This window comes from Chiloscyllium punctatum, chromosome 2 (assembly GCF_047496795.1).
Source record: "Chiloscyllium punctatum isolate Juve2018m chromosome 2, sChiPun1.3, whole genome shotgun sequence".
In the NCBI taxonomy this organism is placed as follows: Eukaryota; Metazoa; Chordata; class Chondrichthyes; order Orectolobiformes; family Hemiscylliidae; genus Chiloscyllium; species Chiloscyllium punctatum.
Window position 1 is genome coordinate 91,470,285 of NC_092740.1, and position 18,999 is coordinate 91,489,283.

Here is an 18,999-nt window from a genome sequence, read left to right on the forward strand (position 1 = left end):
GTGAAACACTTCTCATTTTGAGAACAAAATTGCTAACAAGTATCTCTCAGCCCATTCTCACTTTACAGTGTTTGCAAAGATCACTTGACAATGAAATCAGACCAAGCTCCAGGTGTTTTGTTTCTTAAGTGTAATCTGTTCCGTCAAACTGAATGATGCAGAATTTTAGTTCATTTGCAGAACAGGTGATCTCAGCAAAGAAATTGTACAATATTGGTTTATAAGAATGGCTTTATGGATGAGAAACTTTAGTTTATGAGGGGATATTTGAGAAATTGGGACTGTTTTCCTTGGAACAAATGCAAGGGAAAAAAAATCTTTTGTACACTGCAAGTAGCTAGATTCTGGAATGCCTTGTCTGGAAGTGTGATGCAGACTTAATTAAGGTTTTCATGAGGAGATTATATAATTACTTAAATAGAAATGATGTGCAGGGCTGTTGGAAAAAAGGGAGGAGATTGACACCAAGACAAAGTGCTCAGAGTGCTGGTGCAGGCACAATTGAACATTCTCCTTCTGTCAATATTAGTCAATGATAGTTATCCAAGCTTGAGGAACTCAGGTACATGCAAGAGCAGAGGTGATAAATTTAAGGCAGAAATCAAACAACTTGAGATTCAGTATTAATCAAGTGTAACTAAATACTATACCTTGGCTTTAGTGCTCCATATGCATAAGATGACCATGCAATGCTGGATTTCTCCCAGCACCTTTTATATTCATTCAAACGTGATTGGATACTTGCCCGCCTTCTGGGCTTTACATCTGCATCATAAAAATAAAATAGATTTTTGATTTATGTTTTAAATTTAAGAGTCTGGTTCAGATATTCTGCATTGAAATTATGATGTTAAAAAATGACAGAATTTTAATTCACAAATCTGATTACATAGTGGTGTTTTGTTATTTTCCCAGAAACATATTTTCTCAGCATACGCCTAAGACTCTTGGCTGGATAGATACTTAGAGACACTGGCAGGATCATCTAGAAATTAGGGGCATAGCCTTAGGATAAGGGTCTGATAATTTAGGACCAAGTGCCGAAAACTTTCCTCACTGAAAGAATTGTGAATGTTTGGAATAGTCTACCCCAGTAGCAGAAGGTTCTGGATACATTACCACTGAGTGTAAAAAGAAACCAAGGTAGCCAGATTTTTGGCCTCTCAGGGAACCAAGGGATAAGGTGCCTTGGCTGGAAAGTGGAAGTGAGGCCACTGATTAACCATGATCATACTGAATTGCAGAGTTGGCTCCAGGTCTATCATGGTCTACTCCCGCTTCTATTTTTTAAATGTTCTTAAGAAATAAAGTAATTGGAACATAGGAAGGCTATTAAGCTCTTCAATTTCACTTTCCACTTACTCAGCTTAATAAAGAAAGGATGTTCTTTTGTTTCCCCATTATTCCTCATCAACACCTAACCCAGATAGTCAAGTACAATAACACAATATCGATCCATATTTGCAGCTCCATTATTCAATATTAGGTCAGTATTTTTTCAGCAGAGATTTCTTTGATTGCAGCAGGACAGATTCCACAAAGTGCATTTCTGCAGTTAATCCAGCAACGTACAAATGCCATGGAGTTTTCACTACAACATTCTTAAAATGGATATATACACAGTATTTCATTCAGACATTTAAACAGTCTGACATCATGCCCATGATGAATTAAGTCATGACGAACAAAAAGGCATTAAAAAAAGTTTATCATTTATGAATATAAAACTTAACGCACCATTTCCTGCACTGACTGTAGCTGCCTTAAGAAATGAAACCAAATGGAATTCATTGCCATCCTCAGCTTTTCCTAATTCTTAGAATCTTAATGCTAATAAAGCTAAAATTAGTCATTTTTGTTTAAAATCCATTCTAGACACTTCAGCACAAAATGCAGGCTGGCATTTTAGTTGAGGAAGTGATGTACTATTAAAGCGTAGTGTCTAGGGCAGGCAATGGAATAGTGGTATTGTCACTGGACTAGTTAACCAGGTACACATGTTCCTTGGTTCAAATCCCACCAGAATAGAAGATAAAATTGATTGCAATAAACACAACTTGATTTAAAAGCCTAAATGATGACAAATAAAACATTGTTGATGTTTGTAAAAACCCATCTGATTGACTAATGTTCTTTAGGAAGGAAACAAAAGGAATTTTGTCATGTTGACTCTGAATTGCCCCGTGGAATGGCCTCGCAAGCCACTCAGTTGCACCAGAACTGCTAAAAGATCTGAAAGAAATGAAACCAGACAGATCACCCAAAATCAACCTTGACTTTGGAAACATTAACAGCAAACCTAGTCCTGCTGACCCTGCTTAGTCTTCCTTACCAACATCTGGTGGCTTGTACTAAAATTGGGAGAGTTGTCTCACAGAGTAGTCATACTTGTAGGATCATACCTTGGAACCAGTATTCCCTCTAATTTTCTTTCCAGCTGCACAGATCTCCTGAGCTCTTTGCAAAGCACCAACTGCCATTCATGCTACATAAGTGCCAGATATTGAGCATTTCTACTTGACATTCAAAGGCATCATGATTGTACAACGATGAAGATCCTTTTGTTCAGCATTAAACAGAAACCAAAGTGGTTTGCAGTAGTCATTTAAATACAGTGACTAAAAGAACAGCTGAAAAGGCTCGAAATTGCATAGCAAGTAACATGCTTCTGAATCCCCAAACCCTATCCACCATCTACAAGACACAAGTCAGGAGAGTAATAGCATAGTCTCCTCTTGTCTGGATGAGTGCAGCTCCAACTACACTCAAGAAGCTTGACACCATCCAGGACAAAACAGCATGCTTGTCTAAAATCACTTTCACTCCCTCCACCACAGACACCCAGTAGCAGTAGTGTACACTATCTAATGACACACTGTAGATATTCACCAAATCTCCTCAGAGAGCACTTATCAATCCACAACGAATAACATCAAAAAAGACAAGGGTACCAGAATAATGGGAATACCACCACCTGCAAGGTTCCTTCTAAGCCACTTGCGATTCTGACTTGTAAATATATCACCATTCATTACTGGGGCTGATCAAAACCCTGACAACACCTCTCTAACAGAACTGTGGCTATATTCACACCAAATAGACTGTGCCACAGTTCAATAAAGTTAGCTCACCATTTTGCATTCTCAAAAGCGATTATGGATGGGCAATAAAGCTTCTCTGCCAGTGAAGCCCACATTCCCTGAACAAATTTTTACAATTATTTCTCATGAAATGATTGGCTCTCTCAAATGCATATAAAAAGTCCCACTCTATTAATCCAACTGTAGGATAGATTCGGAGCATCCAAAACAATATTTATCTGTCACCTAGCATAAGTGAAACTAGGTATTTGGTCACTAACATCATTATTGTTTGTCAGGTTGCATTCAAATTAGCTGTTGCCTTCTCCTACATTTAAAAATAGCTCATTTGAAATGAAGTGCTGCTGGAATTTCTGGAAGTTATGAAATACCATTTGAACATTCCTGAAAAGAAAAATGTTGCTGTGGCTTTTTATCCTATTCATCAGGTAAGGCTTATTGAATGTGAAATCATATTCCAAAGCATGAGCTTGTGCCTCTGGTTAATTTGTCCAGTGACATTATCAGTTCGCCACCTTCTCCCCTCCTACTACTTTTCCAAACAATTGATGGAATTCAGAACAAACACAATTTACACCTTATACACAAAAGATCCTAGACTGGTTTTGATCCACACTTAACAACAATCATACGACCGTGTAAACAAACATCACAGATCATTTCATCATTCTTAATTTGCGGTTTGTGAGACCTTGTGCACATACTAGGTGCCACAGTTTCCAACATAACAGCAGCAGAGACACTTCAAGGTATTTAATTGGCTGGAAGTGCTTTGGGACATCCTAAAAATGAGAAGATACAATGTAAATACACTCTTTCTTTCATGAGAATAGATAACAAAGATGTTTTCACTTAGCTTATCTACACACTTATACTAAGTAACCAGCTCTGATATTTGAGCGAACAGGTGGAATAACAGAACAAAGTTCCAGAACCTTTTTCAAATGATTTGAGCGTTGAACTGCTTGTCAAAAATACACCCTTGGCTGCTTACCCATAACGTGAACCTGAACTGCACTGTGCATTTACTTTATCAAACTCAGCAACTCCAGAACCTTGCAAGCCCTGATGCATACACTGCACTGCAAGAATGCAGTCTGAGATATCCTGTCAGGACTGGCTCAAGTTAACATGGCTATATAATGCATTATTCTTTGATAAAATTTATTTGGGAAATCACAAACCTGAGTAGTTTCATGAATATAATCATTCCATATTTACATCTTGAACTTTCAAAATGTAAATTTCAGTTTAGTAAGTAACAGAGCAAAGTATATACATAGAATTTGCAAGAAACAAGGGGAAAAAAGATGAATTATGAACTATTCAATAATTACCTTTAGAAGTTAGTTTTTTGTTTTCACCCTCTGTAGAAATTTGTTTTGCCTGCTCAGATCCAATAGTATGCTTCAAAAGTACTCTTTGTTCAATGTTTTTGGCTGTTTCTACAGGGTTTATTTGCTGAATATCTTTGCTCTCTGGAGTACAATGTAATACTGAAGCTTCTGGTATAATACAGATTTCTTCTGACCATAATGCTCCTATGTCTGGCTTAATCATAGGCATGCCTTCAGAGTCTTGCCCATCATCAAGTTGGTTTTTGTCAGGAAAGCCAGAGAAACATGCAGATGCTTTGAATGAGACAGTATTATATTTTGCCATTTCCTGTTTCCCACAACAGTTAATGGTTTTATCCACTTCTTTCTGATTTCCATTTTCTTTTACTAAAAGCACATCTGTTGGCTGCTGTTCTTTAGCTTGATGTTGACCTCGAATTTTCTGTAGGTGTTCCATATACAGAAGATATTTATCATAAGTATTCAGCTGAGGATCACTGGTCTCTGAGAAAACTGTAGAATATTTCCAACTATTTATTTGGTCAGAGTCCACAATGTCAGAATATTCATCTGATGCAGCAATTGCTTTTGCTAGCAACATGTCGGATTTATTTTGCATAGAACTCTCTCTGTGATTCCATGATGATATTTCATCAACATTACTGGCGATTGAATTAAACTGTGGTGTTATTCCAATCAGAACACATCCACATTCCATGCACCAGTTATCAGTTGAACTGTTACCACTTGCACATGTTGGGCAGAATTTGATCAGATTACTTACAGGAAAGAGAGATTCACTATATTCATCCATAATTTGGTCTTTCTCTCCTCCATTAGTCTGCTCTTTGATAAATCGTGGATTGGATTCTTGAGAGTAACTCGAATCAGAGGATAATAGCAAAGAGGATGGAGATGACATCAAAGTACTAGGTGGCTGATAATCAATTATTTTTTGCCTTATTTCATTTTCATCATGATTATGATTTGTTTCCTTTTTTAATGGATCACTTCTCAAAGCTAGAAGATTTTGTGTCACTCCTTTGTCCAATATTTTGCCACTGACACATTTTGGAGACACTGATGAATTCAAAAGCAATGCTTCACTTCCATTTGTAAAATTTAAATTTCTAGGTTCTTCAGAGAACTGTTCAACCCACAGTCCTTCTTGGAAATTACTGACTATTTTTGTTCCTTCACTTACGTCATTTGCTGATGTTGCTTCATTTGGGATTACAGTTGTTCCTTCGCATATGGTTGAAGGATCTAGTTTTGGAATAGCTGGTTGAGATTCAAATCTAGCATTTTCAAGATTTAATAAAACTTCAGAGAATCCTGCAGTTGCTGAATCTTCTGTTGACACCTTATGATTACCAGCTGATAGATATTCTTTTGACTCAAGAGGCTCCCATGTAAAATTACATTTTCCGTTGTCACAAAGACTTGATGCGCTGTGTTCTGTGGTGTTCAGTTGACTAATTGATTCAGGACTTGTTAATTGATTGGAGGTGTAACAACATGCTGCAGACAATTTTTTGAGTGTTACTGCTCTAGTTGACTCCATTCTTTCACTACTTCCACTGACATTATCTTCATCGGAGTTGCTTTCAAGAGGAGACCAGAAGTATTTATCCCTATTTAGTGCACACATATCACTAATCATAAAATGGTGGTTTTTATTTGCCATCAATTCTAATGGTGTTTCAGGCACTTTACCTTCTTCTACACTTCTAATTTTCCAGTTATTCTTTGAAACATTATCTCCATGCGCATTTTCTTCTTCAGAAAAAAGTCCTTTCCAAGAATTATTATCAAAAGTATGGCCCTTGCTTGAATAATCAGAATCTATTAAATTACGTTGTTCTTCAACCAGTCTTGTAACTAAGGAGGAATTCTGAACTAATGTCCTACGAGTTCTTAATAAGTCAAGTGAGCTACTGCTATCAGAAGATCTGGAAGCATCTGCAGAGTAATGAGACCCACCCAATCTTTCAGTGGAAGAGTTGGTGTGGATACTTCGATCAGTATCCTGAGAATAATGAAAAGTACTTGACTGTTTAGTGTCAGAATCCATGTGGCTCACAAAATCTTTTTCATTTAATGCACAAGTGTTTTGAAATATTGGGATGGTCATATCTTTCTCACTATTTTTTAGGATTTTCTGAGCCCAGCTTAGAATATGCCTGAGCTTTTGGATCTCTGATACAGTTGGATTTTGCAGCAAATTATAGTCTGGTTTTGGCAAGCAAATAATTGCTTTGTCATTCCTAGAGAGTGCCAATGATGGTTCTAAATCACTATGATGGTCCTTTTCTTTATGCTGAAATCTTGTATGTTGAACTGATTCATTAAAACCAAATACTTTTATTTTGTCCTCAGCATTTGGCAAATTTTCTTTTGGTGGATAACTCACGTTATGTTCAAAACTTTCTTGTATGTCAATAGCTTCTGAACTGCTATCAGCTGCAGATATATTTGTGCAGTCATGATTAGGGCCTACAAAGTAAGCCAAACGTTTTGCTCGAAGTGTCTTCAGTTCGCGTGTGCGAGGAGTGTCTGTTTTTAGGATGGTCTCAGCATTTAAATGCTTTGATGTTCTTGCAGCTGTAAACATATTCTGCAATATATGAGAAATAATATTGTTATTATTTACCATATGCAATAAGAATACACAGAGGGAGGTAAGTATTATTAACAAATACCACTCCTAGTTGTTTGAATGTTCAATTGTGATATGGCCATCTCTAGTTGACCCAGTTTTTATTGTTTATCTCTAGTTTACCCTGAGATGGCGAGTTGCCTTCTTGAACCACTGGAGTCCGTATGCTGTAGGCTGACCCAGAATGTCGTTAGAGAAGGAATTGCAGGATTTTGACCCAATAACACTCAAGGAATGGTGATATATTTCTAAGGCAACAAGGTGGCTTGGATGATAGCTTGTATGTCGTGGTGCTCCAGGTATCTACTGCCCTTGTCCTTCAAGATGGAAGTGGCCGTAGGTTTGGAAGATGCTGTCTGAGGAGTCTTGGTGAATTTCTGCAGTGCATCTTCTAGTTGGCACATACTTCTGCTACTGAGTGTGGATAGTGGAGGGAGTGCATGTGGTACCAATCAAGTGGGCTGCATTGTCCTTGATGGTGTCAATGTTCCCGAGTGTTGTTGGAGTTGTATTCATATAGACAAGTGGGGCATGTTCCATTACAGACCTGGCTTGTGCCTTTTAGATGGTGGAGGCACAATGGGAGTCAGGAAGTGAGTTACTCACTGCAGTAATCTCAGCCTTGACCTTCTCTTGTACCAAATACATTTTTCTGACTAGTCCAGTTGAGTTTCTGGTAAACCGGAAACCCCCAGGATGTTGATAGTGGAGGACTCCAATAATGGTAATACCATTGAATGTTAAGGGGCAATGGTTTCATTGGCACTTATTTTAGATGCCATTGCTTGGGGAATTTATGTCACATGAATGTTACTTGCCACTTGTCAGACTAAGCCTGGACATTTTCCAGGACTTGCTGCATTTGGACATGGAATGATTTAGTATCTGAGGAATCACAAATGCAGATGAACATGGTGCAAGCATTGCTATTTCTAACCTTACACTGGAGGGAAAGTCATTACTGAAGCAACTGAAGTTGGTTGAGCCCAGGAAACTACCTTGAGGAACTCCTGCAGAGATGTTCTGGAGATGAGATGACAGACCCTCCAACAATCACAACCATTTTCCTAAATGCCAGGTATGACTCTAATCAAGCAGAGTGTTTTCCCCCTAATTTTCATTGATGTCACACTCAGTCAAATGCAGGTTTGAAGTCAGGGGATTTCACTTTCATCTCACTAGCTGAATTCCATCATCTACAAGGCCCAAGTCAGAAAGCATGACAGAATGCTCCCAATTTGCCTGGACTGGTGCAGCTCCAACATCATTCAAGTAGATTGATAATATCCAGGACAAAGCAGCCTGCTTGTTTGGCACCACATCCACACCCTCTACCATCCTCAACTGCCATGGTGTGGAGGTACCATTGTTGGACTGGAGGACATAGTTAAAAATCACACAACACCAGGTTATAGTCAAAACAGGTTTACTTGGAAGAACAGCTTTTGGCATGCTAGCTAGCTACCTGACGAGGGAGCAGCAATCTGAAAATTGTACTTCGAAATAAATCTGCTGGGCTTTAACCTGGTGTTGTGTAATTTTTAACTTCATCCTCAACATCCGCAGTTTGTACTACCTACAAATGCACTGCAGAAATCCATCAAAGATCCTTCGACAGCACCTTCCAAACTTACAATCATCTAAAAGGAAGCAGATATTGGAGGTCCTCACAACCTGCAAGCTCCCCTCCAAGTCATTTTCCATCCTGGCTTGGAAAGATATTGCCTTTTCTTCACTGTCACTAGATCAAAACCCTGAAATTGCTCCCTGACAGCATTGTGGGTTAAATGCAGTGCATGGCCTGCAGTGATTCAAGAAGGCAGCTCACCACCACATTCTCAAGGTCAATCATAGATAGGCAAAAAGGGATGACCAGCCAGCAATGCCCACATCCCACAAATGAATTTTTAAAATGTTGTCAGAATCCATAGTCATGGCAGTATCCAGTGCCTACAGATATTTGTTAATTTCAGATTGAGTGAATCTATTTGGCTGAATTCTGGGATCTGTGATACCAGATCCCCCTCTGCAGGAAATGAAATGGATTATCCACTCAGCAATTCTGGCTGAAGATTGCTGCAAATGCTAAAGCCTTATCTTTTGCACTGAATAACAACAGCAATAGAAATCAGGAAGAGTATTTCAAATCAGGCGAAAGGCTAAAACTGGAATAAGATAGCTGATTGGAAGCATGAGGAAAGGATGGCAAGCTGCACTAAAACAAATAATAACGTTTTCTTCAAACATATTAATAGCAAAAGATTAGCAAAGAATAGAGTGGAGCCCCATAAAGGAACAGGAAGGGTAAGCTGCTACCTGAAGCCAAGGGTATGGTTGAGGTACTGTATTCATTTACAATGGCCCAGTTGAAAACGTGGGTGTTGAGTAACAGCAGCGTAGTGATAGATAAAGAAGAGGTGCGAAAAAAAAATTGGTTGCACTCCAGGTAGAGAAATCGCCAGGCTCAAATGGGATGCATCCTAGATTACTGAGAAAGGTAAGGGAGCAAATTGCAGAACTGATAGAAACTTTCCAGGTCTCTCTAAAGTCAGGATTCATTCCAAGGGCCTGAAGATTTCCAAATATACTGCCATTGTTTAAGGCAAAAGGTAACCCAGGAAATGACAGACTGTCTGCCTGACTCAATTGCGGGAAAGTTGATGGAGGCCGTAATATGGGAGAAGATAAACATACACCTTAGGGAAAATTAAGCTCATATTGGATAATCAACATGGCTTTGGCAAGAGCAGGTTATATCTGCCAATTTTAATGGAGTTCTTTGATAAGGTGACAGGGGCAGTGGACGAGGGTAGCGCAACAGATGTTGTCTATTTGGACTTTCAGAAAGCATTTGATATGGTGTCACATAGCAAGTTGGTTAGAAAATTAAGAGAAAAAGTGAGGACTGCAAATGCTGGAGACCAGAGTCAAAAGGTGTGGTGTTGGAAAAGCACAGCAGGTCAGGCAGCATCCGAGAAGTAGGAGAGTTGATGTTTCAAGCATGAGTTCTTCATCAGGAATGAGGGGGTGGCCCAAGGGGACAGAGATAAATGGGGTGGGGGTGGGGGAAAAAAAAAAAGAGGGGCTGGGGGAACGGCTGGGAATGTGATAGATGAAGGTGGGAGGTGATGGTGATAGGTCGGAGAGGAGGGTGGAGCATATAGGTGGGCGGATAGAACAGTTCAAGATGCCGCTGCCAAGTTGGAAGGCTGGATCTGGGATGAGGTGGGGGTAGGGAAAATGACAAAACTGGTGAAATCCACATTGATTCCATGTGGTTTGAGGGTCCCAAGACAGAAGATGAGGTGTATTTCCTCCAGGCGTCAGGTGGCTAGATTTTGGCAGTGGAGGCGGCCCAAGACTTGGCGGAGTGGGAGGAGGAGGTAAAGTGTTTGGCCACATGACAGTGGGGTTGTTTAGTGCATGTATCCCAGAGATGTTCTCTGAAATGTTCCGCAAGTTGGCATCTTGTCTAGCCAAAGTAGAGGAGACCACATCGAGAGAAATAGATATAGTGGTATAGCGGGTGATGTATGTGTGCAGTACAAGTATATCTCTGTCAGATATGGAAGGATCCTTTGAGGCCTTGGACGGAAGTGAGGGCTGAGGTGTGGGCACAGGGATGGAGATTGGGGGGGGGGGATGATGATGTGGATGCAGGGACAGAGATGAGGGGAGAGAGTGGAGGTGTGGGCACAAGGACGGAGGTGGGGGGGGGGGGGAAAAAGGGTGTGGGTGCAGGGACGAAGGTCTCTTACATCAAGTATAACAAGGAGGTGATGCTGCACCTCTACAAATCATTCATTAGATCACATTTGGAGTATTGTGTTTAGTTCTGGATACCTCATTTAAAGCAGCCCTGGAAAGTTTGCAAAGAATATTTACTAGAATGATATCTGGTATTAGGGATTTTAGATAGAAGGCAAAATTCGATAAACTATGCTTATTCTCCTTGGAACAGAGAAGATAAAGAGGTGACCTTATTAAAGTATTTAAATATTACAAACAATTTTGACAGGATAAAAAAAAGGATATTTTGTTTCCACTAGTTGGTAGGTGCATATCTAGGGGTCACAATTTCAAGACTGTCGGCAAGAGAGTGAAAAGTGAAATGAGAAAAATCTTCTTCACTCAGTAGTTAGAATTTGAAATACACTGCCTGGGAGAGTGATGGAAGCACAGTCAATAGTTGGTTACAAAAGTGTGCTGGATGTATATTTGAAAGTGAATTTAGAGAGTTACAGAGATAGGGGTAGAGAATTTGTGCTGCAGACGTTTTGTCCCTGTCTAGGTGACATCCTCAGTGCTTGTGAGCCTCCTGTGAAGCGCTTCTATGATCTTTCCTCCGGCATAACTACTATAAATACCAGAGGAAAGATCACAAAAGCGCTTCACAAGAGCCTCCCAAGCACTGAGGATGTCACCTAGACAGGGGACAAAATGTCTGCAACACAAATTCCCAGCTCAGCGAACAGAACCACAACGAGCACCCGAGCTACAAATCTTCGCACAAACTTTGAATAGGGGTAGAGAATTGTGTGAGCTGGGTAGCTCTATCAGGAGCTGGTACAGACAAGATGGGTTAAACAATCCCTTTTACACTGCAAAATTGTATGACTCTATGATGACCTGGGCTCCCTCAGTATTGAGGATGGGAACATTTGTGAAGCCTCCTCCTCCAGTGAGTAGTTTACTTACCCACCACTATTCATAACTGGATGTGGTAGTGCTCATGTGTTAATTTCCTTTACTATTTGGGGCACCTTTTCATATTAGAATTAGATTTTATTGTCACGTATTCTGTCTGGCTGTACCACTACCTGGTATGGCAACTGTACTGTTCAAGATCGGAGACGGTTACAGAGAGTGATGAACTCAGCCTGGACAATCACAAAGACCAACCTCCCATCTATAGAATCCATCTACCAGGCCCACTGTCAAGGAAAGGCTGCCAGTATTCTTAAAGACCTATCCCACCCTGGCAATGTTTTTCTACAACCTCCATCATTGGTGAGAAGGTACAGAAGCCTGAAGCACCAGCCGGTTTAGTAACAGTTTCTACCCCACTGTTAGAATACTGAATGGACTCACAAACTCTTAACATTTGTCTGTACCTGTGTTTTTGTTTTTGCCACTGTTTACCTATTATTTACTATCTATGCTACTCACCTCTGATCTGTCGGTGTTGCTCACAAGACAAAGCTTTTCACTGTGCCTCGATACACATGACAATAAATTCAATTCAATTAAATTCGCTTCAAGTATTGGAATACAGGAGTACAGAGAAGCGTGTATAAATTGCCATTCTCCGGCTCCATCTTTGTTACAAGACCAAGAAAAAGCAGCAGAAATAAAAGAAAGCCAAAAGGTAACAAGGTAAAGATCTTAAAATCTATGTCTAACTCCATAAAGGTGTTTGAAACGCTCAGCCACTGATGCAAGGACCCAGGCCTAGCCATGGCCTGAAGTCTAGGCCAACCAGCCTGTCTCGTATCAATCACTGGAGGAGCTCGTTGGCTGCCTGCAATCAACAGGAGGCTGCTATTATTCAGCACATGGCCCCTTCTCATGCCGTGCTGAAGCTGCTGATTAACCTACTGCAAAAGGCTAAAGAAAAGGAAAAACAGCAATGTTCTTTTAGAAAGCAGATGGGAGTATACGAGCCCTGGACTCAGGAGTGTGCACACAGTCCTGTTACTCTGCAGCCATGTTGGAGAACCTGTGGAGTGTGATGGGTATCTTCTGATTGTACATTTTGTACACACAAAAAAAAAATCCAGCAAAGGTTGATCATATGGTCCCATCGAGCCTGTTCTACCACTGAATACAACTGACCTTGGGTTTTGATTGCACTGTCTCACCCTCTCTATTTCTTGAGAGTTCATAAGTCTGTCACATTGAAAATTCGCAAACAGTGAAGAAATCAGTTTAACAACTACTTGTAATGCTAATTTGCATTCAGAAAGTAACAAGCAATAATTATTAACCAAGTGTTTTTATGAATCAAGGAGCTGAAAAAGACAAACACATCTTACCGATGGTTTAGAGTTTAATGATTGAGATCCTTCAGTGCACAGTGACTGTAGCATTTTATCCTCTTACTGCATTCACAAAATTAAACATCTGACATAAAACCACTGTTGGCGAAGATTGAGTGAAACAGAAATGAATACCAAACTTAACACTATAGAAAGAAGACAGCATAAAGTATTAAGATACCAAGAGGGAATCATCAGGCATCACACTCCATGTTTTAAAGTTGGAAACAGCTGACTTATGTGGTGTATTAACAACTACTGCAACTTCAAAAATAATCTGAAGAAGTATCTCAGGCAAGACTATCACCACAGTAACACACAAATCAGACTACTGTCGTTTACCTTGTATCTAAAATCCCTAATTCCTGGCATCATTCTAGTAAATTTTTTTTTTGCACACTCTCCAAGGCTTCTTTAAATGATGTTAAAAAAATCACACAGCACTAGGTTATAGTCCAACAGATTTAATTGGAAGCACTAGCTTTCGGAGCCCTGCTCCTTCATCAAGCAGCGCTCCGAAAGCTAGTGCTTCCAATTAAACCTATTGGACTATAACCTGGCGTTGTGTGCTTTTTAACGTTGTACACCCCAGTCCAACACCGGCATCATGACTACCATTGGCACTTCTTTAAATGAGGTACCCAGAACTGAACACAATACACCAAATGTCATCTAATGAGTGATTTGTAGAGGTGCAGACTCACTACCTTGTTATAGTCGATGTAACCGATCTCACCTTCATCCCTGTGCCCACAGCACCACCCTCACCTCCATCCCTATGCCCATATCTCCCCCCTTACCTCCATCCCTGTGCCCGCACCTCCCCCCTCACCTTGGAGAATGGTTGAGTATGTTTGTCAAAACAAATGGAGGTTAATGCTATGATAAGGTCCACATCTGTCATAACCTCAAACAGAAATTCATAAATAGCCTAGACAGTTTGAAATTCAATAATTTTATTTTTACAGTTTTGTTTTCTTTTAACTCCGGGAAGTAGGTGTTTAGAATTAAAATTGTATCATGGGAGAGGAATGTGATGTCGGGGTGATAGAGGAATGGGCAAGGGTATTCTGGAGGGAACTGTCCCTTCAGAATACTGACAGAGGAAAGTATGTTTGGTGGTACCTTCCCATTTGATTGCACAAGCTGTAACAATTGCCATGTTACCTCCACCATCCTCACTGTTCAAGTGCCCAAACACCACATCCAGGTGAAGCAGCAATTTACTTGTACTTCAATCAATCTGGTTTACTGTATTCACTGCTCCCAATGTAGTTCTTCAACACTGATAAAGCAAAACTGGTTGAGTATTTTGCCGAACACTCCACTCAGCATAATCTTGGCCTTCTGGTCAGTTGTCATTTAATACATCATCTTGTATAATGTTCATATTTCTGTCCTGCATTGTTCCAGTGAAACACAAAGCAAGCCACAGTAACACCACCTCATTTTCTGCTTTAGATCTTTATAGCCTTCTGGATTCATGTTCAACAACTTCTGGTGGTGGAGGGAGTAGATATTTGTAGGTGTGGTGCTAGTCAAGCAGGCTTCTTTGTTCTGTATGGTGTCAAGCTTCTTGAGTTGTTTTGGAGCTGCACTCACTGAGGCAAACGGGACGTATTTCATCATACTCTGACTTCTGCCTTGTAGATGGTGGACAGGTTTTGGGGAGTCAGGAGGTGAGTTGTCCACTGCAGTATTCCTAGCCTTTGACCTGCTGTTGCTGCCACTGTATTTATATACAGACAAAAAAAAACTGCAGATGCTGGAATCCAAAGTAGACGAGGTGGAGGCTGGCAGAACACAGCAAGCCAGGCAGCCTCAGGAAGTGGAGAAGTCAATGTTTCAGGTGTAACCCTTCTTCAAGACTGGGGTGGGTGTAAGGGGAGCTAGATAAAGGGGGTTGGGGGGTGGGGGCATGATGGTGAGGTGGGGATAGATGAACACAGATAGAGAGTACAACCTGATTGGTCAATGGAAGGAGTAAATCAGGTTGGTGGCTGGAAGGAAGGGTCGATGAGGGGAATGGAAGGGAGGGGGAGAGGGTATGAAAGGAGTCAGGTGCTGGGAAGGGAAGTTATTTGAAATTGGAGAATTCAATGGTGACACTTTACTCGATTGGATTACTTACAGTGTGGAAACAGGCCCTTTGGCCCAACAAGTCCACACCGACCCTCCAAAGAGCAACCCACCCAGACCCATTCCCTTACATTTACCCCTTCACCTAACACTACTGGCAATTTAGCATGGCCAATTGATCTAACCTACACATTTTTGGACTGTGGGAGGAAACCCACGCAGACACGGGGAGAATGTGCAAACTCTACACAGACAGTTGCCTGAGGCTGGAATTGAACCTGGGTCTCTGGCGCTGTGAGGTAGCAGTGCTAACCACTGTGCCACCATGCCACCCTCTGAGCTGTAGGCTACCCAGGCGAAAGATGAAATGCTGTTCCTCCAGTTCGTGGTCTGATTCATTGTGGCAATGGAGGAGGCCAAGGATGGTCATGTTGGAAAGGGAATGGGAAGGGGATTTAAGTGGGCAGAGACTGGGAGGTTAGGTTGGCCCCCACGGATCCAGCTGAGATGCTTGGTGAAATGTTCCTTAGCTTATATTTGGTCTCCCCAATGTAGAGAAGACCACATCAAGAGCACAGAATACAGTATACTAGGTTGGAGGAGAGGCAGCTGAACCTCTATTTATATGGCTAGTCCAGTTTGGTTTCTTGTCAATAGTAATCCTCAGAATGTTGATAGTGGGGGATTCAGCAATGGTAACACCATTGAATGTTAAGGGGAGACAGTTAGATGGTATTTTATTTTAGATAGCGATTGCCTGGCATTTGTGTAGCACTTGTGACTCCTCTTCCCCACCTTCCCACCCACCCTGCCACCCACCAGCCAAACAAGGCCTGACTCCCCCACACCTAATCATGCTAAAGAAACTCAGTAGGTGTGGCAGCACCTGAGGAGAACAGAAACAGAGTTAATGATTTGAATCCTGTATAACTGTTTTTCAGAACACTCCTGACTTGTCCCTTGTTTATTTTACACTCAGTAGAAAGGACTAATTATTTCCCTCTTGCACATTAAATTTACACCCAGTTTCTCTCTCTCTTTTCTTTCTCCATTATTAACAGTCCCTATGTCTTTTGCACTGAACCCATCTACACTATCTGCCCTCTTGATCCTCCTCTGCCTCGGTCAAAAGTATAAAAAAGAAACATTTTTCCAACACTTTTCAATCCTAAAAGACAATCATGCCAGATTCAAAACATTAACTCTGTTTCTCTCTCCACAAATATTGCCAGACCTACTGAGTTTCTCCAGCATGTTCCATTTTTGTTATCCTTAACTTGCTTAGATAGTGATGGTTAGCCCTTGCCATTGTTCGAACCCTTCCTCCTCGCCGGAAGATGTATTTCCTGTGAGCCATGAACTATTTTCTTAAACATCTGTCATTGTTCCTCAACCAGCTTTGCTGCCAACCTCCTGCCCCAGTCCATTCCAGCCAACTCTATCAATTATTCTGACTTAAGTTGAGCTCAGTTGTTTCCAACCCATGTTCCTCCCTTCAAAACTGAACACTAAATTCCACCACTATTTGAGGGTGACATCATTCATTAAAATTGCCTCATTACACGTTACCAGATGTAAAATTAGCCTGATCCCTAGTTGGATCCACAACATATTATTCTGGGAAACGGTCTCAGATACAATCTATAGGTGGTTCCTCATGGTTTCCTTTGCAATCTGATTATCCCAATCTATACAAAGATTAAAGTACTGCCTTTATTACATGTTCTTATTGTCTCATGATTTAGATTCAGTCCCATCATATACCCACTGTTTAGAGGCCTACAGACTACTTCTACCAATGTCTTCCTTCTCTTTTTAATTTCTTATCTCCACTGTACAGATTCTACATCTTCTGATTCAAGATCATTTTTGCCATTACACTTATTCCAACCTACATTAACAAACAACTCCATCACTCTTTTCTTCCTGCCTGTCCTTTTTAAAAGTCATGGACCCCAAACATTTGGTTCCCAGCTTTGATTTCCTTGAAACCAAGTCTCCAAATGGCTTTAAGATTATACCCAGTAAACTGCAGGTGAACAGTTAATTCATCAATTTTATTCTGAACACCACATACATTCAAGAAAAGAGGCATTAATTTTGTCTTTTTATCATTCCTTCCCCCCTCCCCACTTTGACTTTAATTACCACTCAGTTTACATACTCTCTCCCTACCTGTCCTATTCTGGTTTTATCATCCAAATAGCTGCCCTGTAATTCTGCCATAATTCTTGCTTTTAAAATCTACATTTCTCCTCTTCCATCCTTCCCCACCTCTGATTTATATAAAACGTTGTCTACAACTTTACTATACAAAAAAAGTTCAGTTATGTGCTAAGCCATTTCTACAGTAGTGTACACTCAAGTCGCCCTCCTGCACTTCCTTTCATATGGTCCTGCTGGCTCCTTCCTATCAAACTGAATCCTAGTCTTGATTAGATTAGGTCAATTACAGTGTGGAAACAGGCCCTTCGGCCCAACAAGTCCACACCGACCCGCCGAAGCTCAATCCACTCAGAACCATTCCCTACATTTACCCCTTCACCTCACACTACGGGCAATTTAGCATGGCCAATTCACCTAACCTGTACATCCTTGGACTGTGGGAGGAAACCCACGCAGACTCGGGGAGAATGTGCAAACTCCACACAGAGAGTCAGTCGTCTGAGGCGGGAAGTGAACCCGGGTCTCTGGCGCTGTGTTCTCGGAATGAACTTTCAGCCACCACTTCCCCACTGTGAGCCTTTTGAAGTTCTACATCATCCACCTCACAGTTCCAAGTGTGGTGTTACCTGCAAACGCCGAACCCGTGCCCTGTCCACCGAAACCTGGCTCTTGAATACACATACCAGGGAGAGAGCAGGAGTCCCTCTCTCTACAGCAGCGAGACACGCTACCGGCTCCACGTCACCCTGTGTATCCAGCCGTTTCCATGGCTGCGGGCACGTGGTACCCCCCGGGAGTTCCGCGCAGGATTTGGTGAAGGGGCGGGGGAGGTGCTACATCTTTATTACGGCTCTTCATTAGGTAAAGTGTTCCCTTTCGATAAAAAGGGTTTATTCCAGGACATTAGGAGCTGGGCTCGCCGCCTCCTGACAATAAAATGATTACCAGTGTGTAATCTTGCCTATAGGAGTTATGTAGTTAAATATAGTTATCTTATGGCCAGCCGTTGTTTCAGAGTAATAAACGGTGGCTGATAATCTGTGTGCATCCAATATCATTCGGTTTAACATGACTTATTCTTCTCAAATCACCGTCGGCTCGACTTACCCGAGTGAGACTCTCCCCAGCGATAATTACTCTGCTGGAACAGACTACTCATTCCCTAGAACTGACCGCTCTACTTACCTGAACAGGGCTATTCAAGCACAGAGGACTCTGCCAGGGCCATTACTGTTGATTTGCCTCACCAGGTAGGCTCCAGAAGCCAACTCTGCTATTTCAAGAGTACATACTTTTTTAGGATGTTGGAACAAGGAAGACAAGGCAACTATAACAAAGCGACACCTAGATTTACAGACCAGTATGCTGGGTGAGGGGGATATTGAGAAGCTGAGAGGGGATGACAAGGTACCTGTGAGTTAGTGGAGCTGAGTGTAAGGAAATGAGAACGTGCATAGGGGGAAGCCTTAGCCTGTGAATCCTCCTCATTTGTGCTGGTTGCTGAAGTTTTGCTTCTTGTTGTGTGGACATTCATTGTAAGAATTGTTGCAAGTTCAAGCAGTAGCAGGAGAGGTGTAGATGAGCTGGAGTCAAGGGTGTACCCAAATGGAGGTTTGGCC

At 41.3% G+C, this 18,999-nt stretch overlaps 1 protein-coding gene across 1 annotated transcript in view; it reads right to left on the minus strand.

Annotated features, from left to right (window-relative positions):
* Window positions 1–18,096, minus strand: part of LOC140492364 (uncharacterized) — a 132,516-nt gene extending 114,420 nt beyond the window's left edge. Inside the window, exons 1-3 of the mRNA XM_072591285.1 lie at window positions 18,007–18,096; window positions 4,439–7,055; window positions 651–765 (exon numbers count right to left, since the gene is read on the minus strand). Of these exons, the coding sequence (XP_072447386.1) occupies window positions 651–765; window positions 4,439–7,052 (2,729 nt within the window). The 5' untranslated portion in view covers window positions 7,053–7,055; window positions 18,007–18,096. The remainder of the gene's footprint in view (window positions 1–650; window positions 766–4,438; window positions 7,056–18,006) is intronic.
* Between the last annotated feature and the right edge of the window lie 903 nt (window positions 18,097–18,999).